Source organism: Trichophyton verrucosum, assembly GCF_000151505.1.
Source record: "Trichophyton verrucosum HKI 0517 chromosome Unknown contig01194_1.f1.exp, whole genome shotgun sequence".
Lineage (NCBI taxonomy): Eukaryota > Fungi > Ascomycota > Eurotiomycetes > Onygenales > Arthrodermataceae > Trichophyton > Trichophyton verrucosum.
Genome location: NW_003315144.1, coordinates 1 through 16,591, shown reverse-complemented (window position 1 = coordinate 16,591; position 16,591 = coordinate 1). Strand labels below are relative to the sequence as shown.

The 16,591-nt window shown below is 47.0% G+C and overlaps 6 protein-coding genes across 6 annotated transcripts; 4 read left to right on the top strand and 2 right to left on the bottom strand.

The window, feature by feature from the left end:
* Nucleotides 1–785: 785 nt before the first annotated feature.
* Nucleotides 786–2,618, top strand: TRV_07934 (uncharacterized protein; the record flags this gene model as incomplete). Its single annotated transcript, XM_003018000.1, has 1 exon — nt 786–2,618. One exon carries the CDS (start codon nt 786–788, stop codon nt 2,616–2,618), a length of 1,833 nt encoding a protein of 610 aa, XP_003018046.1.
* Nucleotides 2,619–3,004: 386 nt separating this feature from the next.
* On the bottom strand, nt 3,005–3,799 carry TRV_07933 (uncharacterized protein; the record flags this gene model as incomplete). Its single annotated transcript, XM_003017999.1, has 1 exon — nt 3,005–3,799. The coding sequence occupies one exon, from the start codon at nt 3,797–3,799 to the stop codon at nt 3,005–3,007; it is 795 nt and encodes a 264-aa protein (XP_003018045.1).
* A 1,233-nt stretch (nt 3,800–5,032) lies between these two features.
* TRV_07932 (uncharacterized protein) lies at nt 5,033–5,974 on the top strand (the record flags this gene model as incomplete). The annotated part of the gene is made up of 2 exons (XM_003017998.1): nt 5,033–5,243; nt 5,307–5,974. The coding sequence occupies 2 exons, from the start codon at nt 5,033–5,035 to the stop codon at nt 5,972–5,974; spliced, it is 879 nt and encodes a 292-aa protein (XP_003018044.1).
* Nucleotides 5,975–7,898: 1,924 nt separating this feature from the next.
* On the top strand, nt 7,899–9,503 carry TRV_07931 (uncharacterized protein; the record flags this gene model as incomplete). Its single annotated transcript, XM_003017997.1, has 6 exons — nt 7,899–8,220; nt 8,293–8,531; nt 8,596–8,707; nt 8,773–8,928; nt 8,992–9,114; nt 9,187–9,503. 6 exons carry the CDS (start codon nt 7,899–7,901, stop codon nt 9,501–9,503), a joined length of 1,269 nt encoding a protein of 422 aa, XP_003018043.1.
* Nucleotides 9,504–10,183: 680 nt separating this feature from the next.
* TRV_07930 (NTP binding protein, putative) lies at nt 10,184–10,993 on the top strand (the record flags this gene model as incomplete). The annotated part of the gene is made up of 1 exon (XM_003017996.1): nt 10,184–10,993. The coding sequence occupies one exon, from the start codon at nt 10,184–10,186 to the stop codon at nt 10,991–10,993; it is 810 nt and encodes a 269-aa protein (XP_003018042.1).
* A 1,106-nt stretch (nt 10,994–12,099) lies between these two features.
* Nucleotides 12,100–13,668, bottom strand: TRV_07929 (uncharacterized protein; the record flags this gene model as incomplete). Its single annotated transcript, XM_003017995.1, has 1 exon — nt 12,100–13,668. The coding sequence occupies one exon, from the start codon at nt 13,666–13,668 to the stop codon at nt 12,100–12,102; it is 1,569 nt and encodes a 522-aa protein (XP_003018041.1).
* Nucleotides 13,669–16,591: the final 2,923 nt, after the last annotated feature.

Genomic DNA, 16,591 nt, shown 5'->3' with positions numbered 1-16,591 from the left:
GTCTCCGTCGTCGTCCAAAAGCTCAAACCAACATCCACGAACGCCAAGATAATATATTATATAAGCAGTGCTTCGGATTTTAGTTTTGCCGATAATCTTTTGATTTTTATTTTTCCATTTTTTAATTGGTCAGTATTTACTCTCCGCTTTGTCTCTGATGATCGTTTATCGTCCATCTACTTATTGCATCACGTACGACTCGATGTCTTTCACTAATGCAGAATCATGTTGCGCTCTGTCAAAGAAGTTTACCTGGAACTAGCATCATATAGGAATGTGTGGGCGTAGCCCCGGAAACCACAGAGGAGCGTGTCTTATCATAACAGACGCGCCTGGATAACTAATGTCGCGATAAGCTTAACTAACTAAAAGCCAAAAAAAAAAAAATCTATTAATATTTTCGAGTCAATGCTGAAACGCCATATCTACCAGAGACTGATGCTCACCACTCCTTTTAGAACCCCTGGTTCATTCCATTCCTTTGTTTTCTCCTTTCTCCCTTATACTCTTTTTACTGTCTGAACTGGGGTTGAAGGCGAAGTGAATGTTTATTCATTCACTTTATACAGCAAGTTTGGAACTGTAGTTATATTTACAGCCTTTTAAATGTTTCCCGTCTTATTTCTTTTCTTTAATAGTTCCACGCAAAGAGTACGCGTTGAGTCTGAGCTCAGTAAGTGCTGTTATCGTCAATAATCTATTAATATTAGTTGTATGGTTACTGATTGATTTATATCTAGAATTGAGTCCATCGTGCCAAACTCCCATTTGCACCGTCTACAAATATGGAGAGATCCAATTCCAACCTTAACGTCCCCACCGGACCTCGTTTTGATCCGTCTCGAGACCCTCGCCGTGCCCCCCGGCATAGAACCCCGGATGTACAGGGAACTGTAGACATCCTTAACCAACTTACTGCCGAAATAACTGAGCTCACCCACATCAATTTTGCAAGGAAGCGTATTATAAAAAAACGTCAAGCGGAAGAACAGAGCCTCAAGATAGCCAAGGAAAGAGCATCCGTCTATCCATCTTATATCCAAGGATTGAAGTTAGCCAGGGAAGAGAGTGACAAAGAGCTGAAAATGCTTGATGATCTGGTTGATACCCACAACACAAATAAAGAGAAGATCATTCTGTCTCTAGCACATGCGATCCATTCAGCTCCAAACCAAGAGGCACAGTCAGGCCATGTGGTAGACAAGCTGGGGCGGGGGCAGGATGATCTGTGGCGTCAAAGTGATAAGTATAGATCAAGTATCGCAGACTTGTCTTCACGCATTAATGATATCTGTAAAAGGCTTGATACTCTTAGGGATGATGTTGACTCTCTATCAAAGACGATGAAACGGAACAATACAGATACCCCTCCAGCCAATAAGCCCCAGGTAAACAAAGATGAGATTGACTTGAGACTCTCAACACTTTCATCGGGTTTTGAAGATTTGAAATCCTCCTACGAAAGTGCAAACAAAAACAGGGACGACATTCTGCAAACTATAGACAAGCGGGTCAAGGATACGATGACAAGTCTGGCTGCAACTAAGGCCTCTCAAGTAAATGACGCCAGAAAGTCTGAAGAACGTCTGCAGTCTGCTTTGAGACCGCTGTCAGAGCAGACAAGTGCATTGACAAGTACACTGGCTGCAAGCGCACAAAAAATTGACAAAATTGAATCGCAGCTGTCTAACCTGGAAAGTACCATGGAGAGCACGGTCAAGGAGATGATACCATCTCTCCAAACTCAGGTCGACGAAAATTCTAAAGCTATTCAACTCCATATTGAACAGCCACCAGAATCTTCTAAAATGCCTTCACAATTACCCCCCGACAAGGCCCAAGAGAACCTCAAAGAAGAATTACTGCTCTTATCGCAACAACTTAACAACTTTCAAAAGGCTCAGGAGGGCAAACTGGAAACACTGTCAAAAGCTGTGGATGGTGCTAACCAGGCAGCCTCTCGTAACAAAGGCGTTGATTCTCAGCCCATAGAGCAGAAATACACCCAGCTACATAATCAATTAGCTTGCCGTGTAAACGCACTTTACGGCCACCTATCTAGTACTCATACAGCTCTTAACTCCTTGGAAACTCGATATGGCCAACTCGCCACTGAACCAGTCATCCACCAAGTGGTATTACGCATGCAAGAGATGTATCCTTATGCAAGTAAGGCTCAGGCAGAAATTGAACGCCTAATCAATGCTACGAATGACCACCTTGCACACATCACCTCCCAGGGAACGAGAGTCACTTCTTTAGAAGAAGGACTAGCAAAATTAAAGAAAGCCGATGAATCTCTCATCACATTCCTCCGTTCTGAAAGGGCCGAAATAACAGGAAGAGTGGATGCAATTCAGGCAAAGATAGACGAGTTAGAAAACAGCACTGTCGACACTTTTGCCAACCTTACTGCAGACGTAAAACTCGCTATTGAGAAGATCGAGGAGATAAAACCCCAGTCTCAAACAACGAGTGATGGCAGTCCTTCAGCTCAAATACATAGCGAAATGAGTGTTAGCTCCATAACCTCCGATTCTCAGCCAGCATCTCAGTCAGGCTCCGAACAGCATCGTAATAAGAAGAGAAAACTAGATGAAGAGACACCAAAGCAATAACTGATGACCGTGGAGATATAAGTCACGTTCCATGCTGGCCGATAGCAGTCTTCTTACTCCTGATGTATTACCCTACCCCATCAATTCCCTTGTACAATTTCTACCTTCTTTTGCACGTTAATCCTTCCTTTACTATTCCAAATGATACCCATTTCCCTCCACCTTTTCTGGTGTTATGGAGAGTTTGGTAGCACTGATCAAGCGATGCATCCTAAACGTTAAAGACCGTTCTCTATAATATTTCTACCACTGCTTCTTTATTAAACCCCAGACCTTTTCTATACAAAGCGACCAACAAGTCGAAAAAATCGAGAATGACAGAAGACAAAACAATCAAGTTACCTCCAAAATTGACAGGTATCAAATACATCAAGGGCTGGCATAGCTCAAAGAGCACCAGTCTCCTTAGCTACCGCATGAATCTGCGATACAAGAGCGTCGACGTCGTTAAATTTAATGGGTAATCGGTGGTCACCATCCCATTCCACGAGGCGAGTAGTACTCTTCACAAAGGACGAATCACGCAGGTGCCGGTGAAGATAAAGGCCTGGGTCTCGCCGCCCATGAACGTGTATTGTGGGTATGTGTAGGAGTCCACTAGCAGACTTGATATCTTCTGATTGTTCAGTAGCGGAAGAAGCTGAGCTACCAGGGGCACTACTGTCGCTTCCATAGTCGAGACCCAGTTCTAGTAAAGGGCCCCGTCCGTTCATTATAACGCCGAATTTGAAGTCGAATGAATTCTCATCCCGTATGTTTAACTCCGTCTGGACTTGCTGCTTCATCAGAATGCTCGCACTCGTCTTTGCGCCCTGACTGAACCCCAATATGCCGACCCATTTACCGGTTGCTCCTTTGGCATCATCCTCGGCCATGGCTTCTCGAAGAATCTTCTCCACGTAGTTCAATGTCTGTCCGCCAAAGTCCTCCGTGACACCAGGCTTCCAGTTATGCCAGCAGTAGAATGGCGCATAGTCTTCGTATACTGACTCGATGCCCGGTCCTGCAGGGCTGGAGAATGGCGCATCAACAAAGCATAGCCTGAACGTGGACTTGAGGTGAGCCCTCATAACACGGCACTGGGTATAGAAGATTCTCGCATTTGAACCACCCCCATGGAGACAGAGTATTCGAGGCAAATGGAGTGTTTCTATGTCGGCTGTCACGTCGACTCCTGGCATGGTTAACGACTTATGGCGGTGTCAGGGCCTTCCTCGGGCTTATAATCTAACAAGGCTGCTGAGAGAATAATATAACTAATTAGTTAGTTAGTGTTTGTTCGAGTCGGCAGGATAACTAACTAGTTAGTTCGGTGGAGCAACGTGCGCTTGATAGCTCGATATTCACTCGGGTCCGCGTTACACCAGACAGCAACGAAGAAGAGTCCAGTTGTGTTTTCTTGAAGATGTTGATGTCATGGCAATGTAAATGAATGGATCGGGTTTGGAGATAAATCTTCTGGAAAGAAAGCCCCGAAGCCGCCACCTTTCCCGACCCGAGGCTACCTGTTATAAATAGTAACGAATTTACTCGGTGTACGAAGCGGGCCGCAGGATGATGGAGCTGACCATACGAAAAGAACTTTCCGAGAGGGTTATTCGGAGGGTTTTATGGCCCTTCGGGCATCGACGAGCCTAATCCCATGGTATTCTGATACCTAATAGAGCCTTTGAACGGTCTCTGGAGATGGGATGAAGAATCATCTTCCTGTTCACCCGAGCCCAAGGTGGTCAGCCGTGTTCGCGCGGAGGGATCCCTTCATTGCCATCGTATGGGGTGAGGATTCATACCTTACTTAAGTCTTTCCACCTTCTTAGCGAATGGGCTGTCAAAGGGTGACCCATGTTTGTTCGGTAAACATTCCCGCTATCGTATTAAGTCCGGGTCTCATTCTTGTTACATCGGTTGAACTATATAAAAACGACCAGAACAGCTGCCCTGATGGAATAGATATTTCATCAGTGATCAATTTCGCATCGATCAAGTTGCTTGACCCTTGTCTTAGCATCGTTAGTTAGTCTTTAACCACCTGGGACCGTTTTGAATCCTCAGGAAGCCGTTAGTTGAGCCTTAACTAACGGAAGAAGGCCACATTAATACCCCTGGCAAACCCTGTGCCCTGCTTCTGTGCGAATAGTCAAAATTATCCAAGTTCACATGGAAGCCCACCGGTAGGAATTCCAGACGGGAAGAACGTACTCATTTTGAGCCATTTTTCCATCCTCGATAACTCAGGATTGATCGGCTGAATGCCGGGATAGCCAGCGCCCTGCTGCAGTGAGACCGGGAACCCCGGGTGAGGAGTTTCTCGTACTTATATAAGTATATATAATGAGAACATGTGTCCTGCATGGTCCTGCATAAAGGCTTCCTTACGTTAATTTCTCTGTGAGAATATTCTGATTTCTTGTTGCATGGACCAGAATCAAGCAGGCATGACTGACACTTCCGTGGTTGGCAAATGGTACGACCAGAATACCATTCTTGAGCACAACAGGCTCATGACCTCCTGTATAGAGTACTCCATAACGATGAGAGTAATAAAGCAATGTCTTCTGGAGCTTGAAACCAGCTCTGGCAAGCCGATCCGCATTCTTGACCTTGGTGGCGGGACGGGCAGATACGGTTTGGCTCCCGTTCTTTTCATTTCTCCAGCGAATGGAAGACCCATTTACTGACCCGTATTAGCGGTCGAACTGGCTAAACTGGGGCATATCGTGACTCTCTCAGATATTTCACAGTCAGAGCTGGATTATGCAGCCAAGTTCGCTGGCGACAGCGGTGTGATTCTTGAAAATATTGTCCAAGCAGACGCCCGACATGTGAGAAATAACGAGATTCTCTTTCGAAAGGGTCATTATGACCTTGTCCTTTGCATGGGGCCAATGTATCATCTCCTTGAAGAATGTGAGAGGCTAGCTGTGCTGGAATCGTGCAGCTTAATGGCCAAACCGGAAGGATTCGTCATAACCGCATTTGTCACGAAATACGCACATTTGCGAGATATTGCTCAAAGGGATCCCAGACGTCTATGTGACGAATCGGACTTTTACGCTCAGTATCTGTCGACTGGAAAATACACTCGCAATCCGAGCAATATCGTGTCACACCATATCGACGTTGGTGACATACGGGGGCTTTTTGACAAGCTGCAACGCAACGGGCTGGCAAATATTCGTCTTGAAAGGCTGGTTGGATGTGAAGGGTTTTTAGGGGGTGGCTTAGGAGCAACTATTAATCTGAATGACGCAGAGACGTATGAAGCTTGGGTGGACGTTCGGGCTAGATATTCAATGGATCCCCATGTTCTTGGTGCCTCAGATCATATTGCCGCAGTTGCCAGGCGTGTTGGGTAGGTGGGTCTGTCTATGTTAATAGAAAGTGCTGGCATAGATATACGCAAAGTTGGCCATAACGATTCCCGCTACACAGCATACTGGTCGAATGATAGTGCCACTAAGTATTGTCCTCTAATCGGTCTAATTTGAACCATGTGACTCCATTTGCTGGGCCGTAAGTTGAGCTTAAAGCTTACCTCTGGAACCGCAGCCCAGATCAAGATATTATCGACATAAGCCTTGTTAGTGTCCTTTCGTCAGGCATATACTTTTTCTAGACGATGATCCAAAAAAATGCCTGCAAACATGTTTAAACACCTTTCTCCGTTTGTCACCAAGCTAACGACGTGACATGCCATCCTGGATATAAGGATACCATCTGGCACCACTATTTCGAGTCATATCCACAGGCATGGCTGGTCAGGTAACCGGAGGCTCCCTCCGCGAGAAAGGTGGCGGACAAAAAGGTGCACTTACGGTTAAATGTCTCAAGTAGACGACCAACCAAGGAGCACGTTGTATGCTAGTCTATCCCATGCAGATTAAACTGTAATATCTGTCGTAACAGCAATAAACAGCCTTTTTTTTTTTTCCCTAGCTTCAATTAGGTCTAGATCTTGCCTTGGTCAAATAACAAACGACTAATAATGAGAGGTTCCAGGCAAACTAGGGACTGGTTGAGGTATAGCCACTGGTAACGTATGCGAAGTGCGTCCACCGGTTATTATTCCAACACATTCGGCATCCTATGGGGTATATGAATTTTGGCCAAAGAGACAAGGATTTGCCTTGTTTCTCTGAGATAAAACTTAACTATCACATGCAGGGAAGTGACATGCTGTCTTAACATGGCCCGCGGATCCCGTCCTCGTACCTGTTAAGTGTGGCTGCCAGCCGTCTCCCCGCATATTCGCCCACTAGGAAATGCTTGGCTCAAGTTGAACCCGCAGAGGACAACAGGGTGTGCAGCACATTGTTAGTTCTTGGTACGGAGTATGTTGAGGATTGTTGGAAATTCTTGGAGTCGAAAGTCTTCATGATCGATAATGATGCTGATTAACTACTTATGTAATCATCACGTGCCCAGTCTGTCCCACGTCACCTGATATCAATCAATTGGATCAAACAGGGGTTTGACAGCTGAGAGCCTTCCAAAGACGAACTGCATTCCTTTCGCTTCCTAGGCAGACGGAACATTCTTCGCCGTGGTTCGCATCAACTATTTTGCTAGAAGGATATTACAGGATCGGCCACTAAGATCAGGCTGTCGGACTAACTCAAATAGTTTCACTGACAAACTAGTTTAACAACTCTGAACTGTGATTACTCCTGGCCCCCTGGTAGCCGCACCATCGTCATGGGGAACTCGCTTGAGCCGTGTCAAACGACCAATTGCTTCCAAGACATAGCAACCCTGGTTCATTCTCAGTTCTTTAAATATACTTCTGGACAAGGTATCCAAATTTACCGCCACTTGCCCTTGCTAGCCATATGAATATTCCTGAAATGATGACGAGGACGGTGACCTATGTGAATGGCCAATAAAGATAGCTTTTACTATAAAGATGACTATCCATACCCCGCAAATGATACTGCACCAAGTCTTGCATGTCCTCTCGAACTTGCCTCTTGTCCACATTTTACCCCAGTTTCTGCACAGGACCCCCTGACAATGCAACCCAACGCAGCCCCATCAGGCACTTGGTATTTATACTTTCTCGGTATACCCAGAGGAACAAGAAAGCCGGCGCAGTATACTAAATAAATTGCGGGAATGGGTTATCTTCGGGAATCTCCTGATGCTTTGACGAAGTAAAAAGAAACAAGATAAAACACCGGGATATATAAGGATGGCCCAGAGGATGTCAATCTCCCGAGATCTTCAACCCAGTTTGCTTTGGTAACAGGCTGATCCCTCATTTTGTGGCGGAAATCTTCCAAGATGCGCTCGGTTTTGTCTCTTGCGCTGCTTGCAGTCAATGTGGTCACTGCTGCTGTAGTTGCTCCCTTTGATTATTCTGGGTACAAGGTCATCCGTGTCCCTACCCAGAAGGACAATGTCAAAGAGGTGCAGAGGATCATTACCGACCTGAACCTTGACACCTGGAAATATCCCAAGTCAGAGGGTCAGAATGCGGATATCGTGGTTCCCCCAAGCCAGATCTCCTCCTTCATGGAGCGTATTTCTGGAATGAACATCGAGATGATGCATGAGGATCTCGGGTTGTCTATTAGAAACGAGACTTCCTTTGAGGCATACAGCGGTAAGTTCACATTGATCTTATCCGATTGCATTTCTATCTCAAACTCGTAGTTCTGACATGTGCACAAATTAGCTGGCTATGCTCCTGACATCAACTGGTTCAAGTCATACCATAGCTACCAGGATCATCTTTCCTACCTGCAAGATCTTCAGGGTCTCTTCCGCACTCGTTCTGAGTACGTTGATGCTGGGAAGAGTCACGAGGGCCGTACCATTCCAGCCCTTCACATTTGGGGCAGCGGTGGAAAGAACTCCAAGCCCGCTATTATTTTCCATGGAACCATTCATGCTCGCGAATGGATCACTACCATGGTAATTAAACCCGGATAATTTAATATATACCTAATAATTTCCTTTGGCTCACAGTCCGTAACAGGTCACCGAATATATGGCTTGGTCTTTCCTCTCTCAATACAACAAGAACGCTGACATTACCTCAATTGTCGACAATTTCGATATCTGGATCTTCCCAATTGTTAACCCAGATGGTATGCCCTTCCTCAAACATGGTGCCTGCCTCACAAAATAAACCTTGCTAATGAAATTTACCCAGGGTTTGCCTTCACTCAAACCAGCAACCGCTTGTGGCGCAAGAACCGTCAGCCAAACCCCAATGCTAGATGCCCTGGACGTGATCTCAACCGCAATTACCCATACCAGTGGGTTGGGCCTGGATCTTCTTCCAACCCTTGCTCTGATACTTACAGAGGTATCACACCCTAAGTATTGCCTGTTCGGTCTAAAATTTCATACTAATTCATCGTCTTGACAGGTGCTCAACCTGGTGATGGAACCGAGATCAAAGTTCACATCGCCAACATGAAGAAGATTGCGGCTAACAAGGGCATCGCTATGTTCGTTGACTGGCACTCGTACGGCCAGCTCTTCATGTCACGTAAGTCCATGCTGCATTATAAATCATTAAGGACTATCAACAGAGCCACGATAAACTGATAATTACTCATAGCATATGGATACTCTTGCACTGCTCGCCCACCAACCGATGCTCGACACCAGGAACTTTCCAGGATTTTTGCCCAGGCATTGAAGGCGGTGCATGGAACTCCATACAAGACCGGGCCCATCTGCAACACCATCTACCAAGTTAACGGAGACAGTGTTGACTACGCTCTCGAAGTTCTCAAGGTGAAGTTGTCTTTGACCGCTGAGCTCCGTGACACCGGCGCCCGTGGATTCGTTCTCCCCGCCGACCAGATCATTCCAAGCGGCGAGGAAACCCTTGCTGGCACCGTTGCCATGCTCAAGGCTGTGATTCAGGGATAGATGATCCATATTGGTTATATATGACCGATTGGGTGTACATAGTTCGATGACCATTACGACCTTTGCCTATATTAAATATATATTTCCTACTCGACATTTTGCAAGTTAGTTAGAGTGACCATCAATACGCCCTGGTTGATTTGTAGGCTTCAAGTGTGTTATCTCCCATGCTCATCGAATAAACAGGGCATTTATATTGAACAAGAGCCGCTACATACGTTGATATAAACTACTATTTAACTCATTGCGGGCCGTCGATCAAAATCCTATATGAGCACCCTGAGATGGATCTATTCAAGGATTTTTCAAGGGTGTCAGTGTCTCTAACTCCGATCAATTTATTAATAGGCCGTTTGAGGCCCTTTTGAAAACGAGCCCCTCAGATCAATGTGATGATCACCTCGGAATACCCCGCAGATCATGTTTCAGGGAAACGACGTAAAATCGACTGTGATCTCCTTGATTCCAGAGACATTGTACCAGAAGCGACTATTCAGCCATGAAAATACCGTTGAGCTTTGACGAAAGCGAATATTGATAAAGTGGATGGTTTTCGCGGGGTGGCTTTTCACATTAATAACCTAACTAGTTAACCCCAAATCTGATCCCGCTGAACCAAAGTCTCCCCTGAGAGCTCAACTTCAACTTCAACCACCGTTGATTCAAGATATACAACAAACATGGCCGACGAACAACGCCAGAAGAGGGATGAAGAAGAGGAGGACGAAGAAGATCTCCTCGCTGCCCTCGAGGCCGAGGAAGATGACCCCAAATACCGCGCCAATCGCATAAAACAGCTCCAGTCCGAACTGTCAGACACAAAATCCAACGCCCAGCAATCCAATAATACTACACACGATGCCGAAAAGTCAGAAGCAACTTCGCTATCTACAGGAACAGATGCAGTTGTAACGACCATGCTCAATAACTCTCTCTATCCCACACTCCCAAACGATCAATCGCTCCTAGATTTCTCCACGCAAATACACCGCTGCGTAATTCACTTCTTCCACCCTGACTTCGCTCGTTGCAGCATAATGGATAAACACCTTACAACCCTCTCAGAAGCTCATAATAAGCGGGGAAAAGATGACGCACGCTTCGCTCGAGTTGATGTGCGGAACGTACCGTTTATCGTTGAGAAGTTGAAAATACGAGTTCTTCCATGTGTTCTTGGATTTATCGATGGAGCTGTTGTGGAGAGAATAACGGGCTTTGAAGGGCTGGTTGATATGAATGCTTTAATGGGCAAGAAAGGTTCAGAAAAGACCACTGGTGAAGATTTCAAGACAAGTATGTTGGAATATAGACTTGTTCAGACGGGGTTGTTGAAGAATGCGGTGTTGTATGGGGATAATGCCGACGATTACGACGATGATGATAGGGATGATGATGAAGATAACGAGAGAACGGGAAAGAGGAAAACTATACGGACGGGGAAGACGATGAGGAGACGAGGGGGTGAAGATGATGAGGATGATTGGGATTGATTGATAGATTGGTAATGACTGGATGGACCGGCTCGAGACCTTGATTTGGATGCTCGAATGGCTGGCTGGTCTTATTTGGGACTTGTAAAAACAGCCCTATCTTTACGCCTATTGAAGCTAGAGTGAGCGAATATCCTCACTGCCATTTAAACTTGGTTGCACCAGCTGTATATCCAGCTATAGCAGGCCCTTCGAATGGTAAGAGCTGCGCTCCCAATACACGTTTCAAGGTGAGCCGCCAGGCTATGCAAAATATCTGCATGTTGCACATATCATAGACTCATACCACTTGACAAGGTTTATTGAAAGAAGATACTCCAATATAACTCAAATGGGTATAATATGTAAAACCTTTTAAGCCTCTTGATATTGTTTCGTATGACAGATGGGGTGTCAACCCTATGACAGGCTATATTAAGTAACAGAACACCACCGTTGCGAGAAAAGACGGGGAACGCAAGCCCAGTATGGCTCAAAACCTGGACGGCCAAAGTTAATAGGCAGGAGGGCATTCGTTATACAAGGGTAGGGGGCAGGGCATGCAAGAAGACAAATTTATCAGACGTTTTCCTTTGGAACCGGCGGACATGGGGAAGAATAGAAGTATTCGTCGATCTGTCCTAGTATAAAGAATACCGGTACATGATGGATAGGAGAGAATGTCAAGGAGAGGTAGATTAACCCATCAAGAAAAAATCATTAGGCCATGAATACAGCATAGCATGGAAAGTCGAAGGCTAAGTGAAAAAATTGGCTGGCAATACATTGAAAGAGAAAGGAATAATTCTAAACTGGTTTGGCGAAGGAGGGAGACCACATAAACTAGGGAATGGCGAGAATGAGATGAAAAGAAGAAGAAGAAGAAGAAAAAGACCCAGCCTATGGGTGCCTCCGTTGTAACATGTGGAATTCGATTGGGGGTGGAAAAACCTGCAAAAGCCGAGAGAGGTGATTTAGACGCTGCAATGACAAGCAAAGGTTACATATTAAACAATGGCATGGGTTGACTGACTGGAAGCGAGGGAGAGAAAAAAAGAAGAAGAAGAAGTAGAAGAACAAAGCCGGCCGTTTCCTGTTTATCATCAAAGGGGATGGGGGGAAGGTCTTTAAATTTCAACAGTCTTCATGTCGTCTAATGCATCTGCGTCTAGGCCTTTAGAGGGAGTTGTTTTATCGTTGGTGGGTGGGCTGTTCTCTTTGGCTTCACCGTTTGTTGCTGGTTCAGAGGATGTTTCTGTTTTTGTCTCCGGAGCCGGGAAGGGCTCGGCTGGCTTCTGCAAGACGGGAGAAGAGAGATCCACCAAGTCGTCTGATTTTCGTAGTTTGCTTTGAATCTTCAAGTCTAGCTCGTTCTTGGTAATATTGTTGTTGTTCACGGGGGAAGACGTTTCTTCAGTCACGCGAGCAAGTGGGCTCGAAACACCCATTGCTCCCGCAGGGCTTCCGGTAGGTCCTCGGGATGGGAATCGGTGGGGTGATCTGCCTCTGTCTTCACTGGGAGTTGGGCTGCCGTACGGAGAATCCCTGGTGGTTTTGCCGTTGATGTTGGTATTCACTCCGAGTCCGTTGGATCGACGTTTGGGCTGCCGTCTGCCGTACTTCTGGTCGGTTCTCCAGCGGAGGATCTCAAGGTATGGAGGTTCGTGCTGTCTGAATGGCTTCAATTTCAATTCGCCGCCTTCCTCGTCAACGTAGACGTGCGGTGAATGAAGGTCGTCTGCTACAGTTGCGAGGAATGATGCCCAGGATCTCGCAATGACGTACTTGCAGTCGTAGTCGCGGCCGAAGATAATGACTTGTCCCCATTTTCCAGCCGGTCCCGGTGCAAGGTCAATGGCAATGTTGTTACCGCCCCAGTCTCTGGCAAGAGGGATCCAAGCTGGGTGAGCATAGGCCTTTTGTATGGCTCGAGGTGGCTGGGAGTCCTGTCTGTCAAGCAGTTCCTGTCTCCACAAGGGGTTTGATGCATTTTGCTGGGATGCGGGAGGCGGTTGTGGTGGTGCAGACGAGGATGATGCAGCTGCGCCGCCGTAGGCTCTCAATGGGGGTTGAGGGTGAGAGACAGTTGAGCCAGAGAGGAATTCTTCATTGACGGTTCTCCAGTTCTTCCACTCCTGGACAATTTCTTCACAGTCGAGGAGCATGCATCCAAAAATGATACCAGTTGGTAGACCGCCACGCTCCTGACCGTCGTGAACCTGCAACGACTCGCGCACCTCGAGCGGTAGGCTGCAATCCAGCTCGTGTTCGAGTTCATTGACGTCATTCTGCGTACATCCTTCGCAAAGCTGGTCAAAGAGTTCCTCGTAATTCTTCTCGACCCACCGATCGATCTTCTTCCAGGAATGTGAGACAGGAGGCGGAGGAGGAGCACCATCATGAAAGCTCTGCATCTGTATCTCGCCACCATCTACCGAGCTCTGATCGAGTTTTTGGGAAGATAATGACCTCATCCCGGGGGAATACGGTCGTGTGGGGGAAGTAATTGTGTTTTGCGAGGTCGAGGACCGACTAAGGGATGGCGGCTCATCGAAGGAGTTGGTGAGGTCTGGCCGCGACTCAATGGCGCTGGTTGCTACTGAGGTGAGAGGGGCATCACGGCTCTGGCTGAGAGGAACATGCTGGCCGGTCCTGTAGGGAGAATCGTGAGAAGCATGACGGTCGTTGGAGGTCATGGTATGCCAGAAGGAGCGCCATGTTGAAGAGAATCTACAATTTTTTTTCCGGAGCGTGTTAGCAATTCTGGTTCCAGCAGCGGTCACCAAGGCAGCACTGGGGCGTCTCGACTTACGATGCTGCCATGATATCTCCAGGCGGCAAAAAAAAATTTTTAAACAAAAGATAGAAAATAGAAAAACCGATTCGTCAAAGCTGGAATCGTGAGATTAGGGGAGATGTGACGACGGTTCTCGGTACTTGCAGCTTAGGGGGTTCCTTTTTCCTGGCTTGAGCTAGTCTCGGGACTTGGACAGACGACGTCGTAGGCAGTGGTGCAATGCAGGCGCTGTGTATTATTTGTATCTCTATATCGGTCCACAGAGCGGTGTCTCCTCGAACCGAGGATGCTGAGAGAATGGTACAAGCCGCCGGTGGCTACTTGGGCGTCTGCACTGGGTGGGAGACGGACGGAGGGAGCACGCCAGCGCGGCAGGCCAACCGCACGCAAGCTAGGCCCAGGAAGAAGCGAGTCGAACGCGTGAGAGACGAAGCTCAGCAGCAGCCGTCCGGCAGCGAGAAGCAGGGCAGAGAGACGAGGAGCTGTCGCCGGCGAGCTGGAGGCGCAGAAGACGGTGGGCGAGCGGCGGCGGGCAGCGAGGAGTTGTTGGATCGGGGAGGGCGAGGGAGGGAGAAGCGGGAAGAAGAAGAGAAAGTCGACTTTTTGTTCGCTGCCAGAAGGAGGACGCCGAAAGATTACGGCATGTCCGTAACGGCCTGGAACGTGGCTCGTGCATGAAATAAACAGCAGCCAATCAGCGGCGCCCAAGCCACGCTCAAGCCACAGCGAGTGACATGAAACGCGGTGGAGCCCTGCTGGCCACGCCTTGGCGCCCATGGCCCGCGGTATTCGTATTACCAGCACCCTGTATCGATATATCGACATATCAAGGGGGCTTTTTTTTTTTATTTTATTTTTTTTTTTAACTCTTTCTTTGGGCTTTTCTCTTCTGTGTGCTTCTTCTGCTTTTAGAGAGAGAGAGAGGGAGGCTATGGAGAGAAGACGAAGATGGAGAAGTGCTTCGTAGCGAGATCGATCGACTGTGGTGGGCGGTTACATTCCTGACTGCCGGCGGCCCCCCGGGCATTCCTTGCCCTCCCAGCTCCCTCGCAGCTGTGCATGCCCATTTACGGAGTGCATTTCCCACTCCTGTTCTTTTTTTGGCTTGCAGAGGACGGACAGACAGACACGAGCAAGAAAGAACAGGGTGGTGGCAAATTGGGTAGTAACTATGTAACTAGTTGGTTGACGCCGTGGAATAAAATAATAGGGAGACCCAAAAAAGCCCTCCTTTTGGGTGCATGGCGTTGGTTTCATGCCTGGGGGGGACATGCAGGCCCGTCGAGAGATCGAACATGCAGGCGGTTCAAGTGCATGAGTGCCTGATACATAATGCTACATATACGCACTTCTACCTCCATTCCAGCCTACCAGCGTCGACGACTCCTGAAGCGCTTGATACAGATGTGATGCTTTGTGGCGGGAGCTTCCAGGATGCTTCGCTGCTTAAAATGACTGTGGCCACCCCCTGAAAACCTTGTGCTTAAAGCCAGCCGTGCCGGGGCCTCGTCTCATAGGGCAGATGCTGGCGCTGGGACTGCGATGTCGTAGCAGAGATAATCTTCCCGGGCGGCAAGCAGCGGTTACCACACTCTATTGGCCCCTTTTGTGCTTCCTTTTTCTTACTCTATTTTAATTTCAATTTTTTTTTTTTCTCTTTTTCTATCTTTTACTGGCATTGAAAATATGTGCAAACAAACGAGTGTGATATTGAGTGATTGGACTAAAAGTCTCTAGTGATAGTGGGAAGTTGAGTCGCCAAGTTCATGATAAAAGGAGAGAGATCAAAACGAGCGTGAGGATGTCGTCGAGGACATCGATATAAAAAAAAAAAAAAACAGCAAAGAACCCGAAATGAGATAAGGTTAAAGCGAGCGACGATGGTAGGGGGTAAAAATAAAAAAGAAAAAGAAGGCAAAGGGGAAGGAAAGGATAAGTTGCAGGAGGAAGGGCAGGTATCAGGGGTACAGTCAGGTACAGTGAAGAAGGGCAAGGGGCAAGCAGGATCAGAGCAAGGGAATCACAACTCCATCAACCCCCAGCACATGCATATGCATACCATAAACAAAATGAACATGTAGCTAGCGGCCAGCCGAATCATTCATCCAGGTTTTCCATACGAAGAACATAAAGCGAAAAAAAGACGACCCAGGCAGGTATAAACTCCCTTAAAAGAGCAAAGAGCCGTGAGAAACAACCATATCTCTCCGACCGTCAAACCGAATAGAACGAGCAAACAACCAGCCAAGCCAAAGTGCACGTTGAAAGATGATAAGAATATGTAAACGGGGAAAGTAGTGAGAAAAGCAGATAGCAGATGACAAGGGAAAAAGAAGGGAAAAAAAAAGACTCCAGGATATTATCCATCCTCGTATGACGCCATGCTGAGCTGAGTGGTGCTGTGCTGTATCAGAAAATAGGAAAGGGAGATAAAGCTGTCTGGCAGATAAAGAAGAAAACGAAGGCAAGAGGTTGACTCCGGACCTTGGGAACCCAACTGAAAACCATAACCGTGATAAACAACGTTTCCATAGCCGAAGTCAACATCGCAGATGATATGAACGCTGCAAAGTCGAAAAGGAACAGGGCCAAAGAGGAGAAACCTCTCCTAGTCTGGCTTTGAAAGGGAACATAAAAAAAAAAAATCAGGCATTGAACAATGGGGGAAACAAGGGGGAAGAAAAAAAAAAAAAAAAAAAAAATGCAGGCTTCGACCGGAAGATCATAGCAACATGGGATGGACAGTTAAGTGATTATGACCACTTTCACAACTGGCACAATAGCTGGGGTATGCATAAGACATAGGAAAGGAAACACTGGCC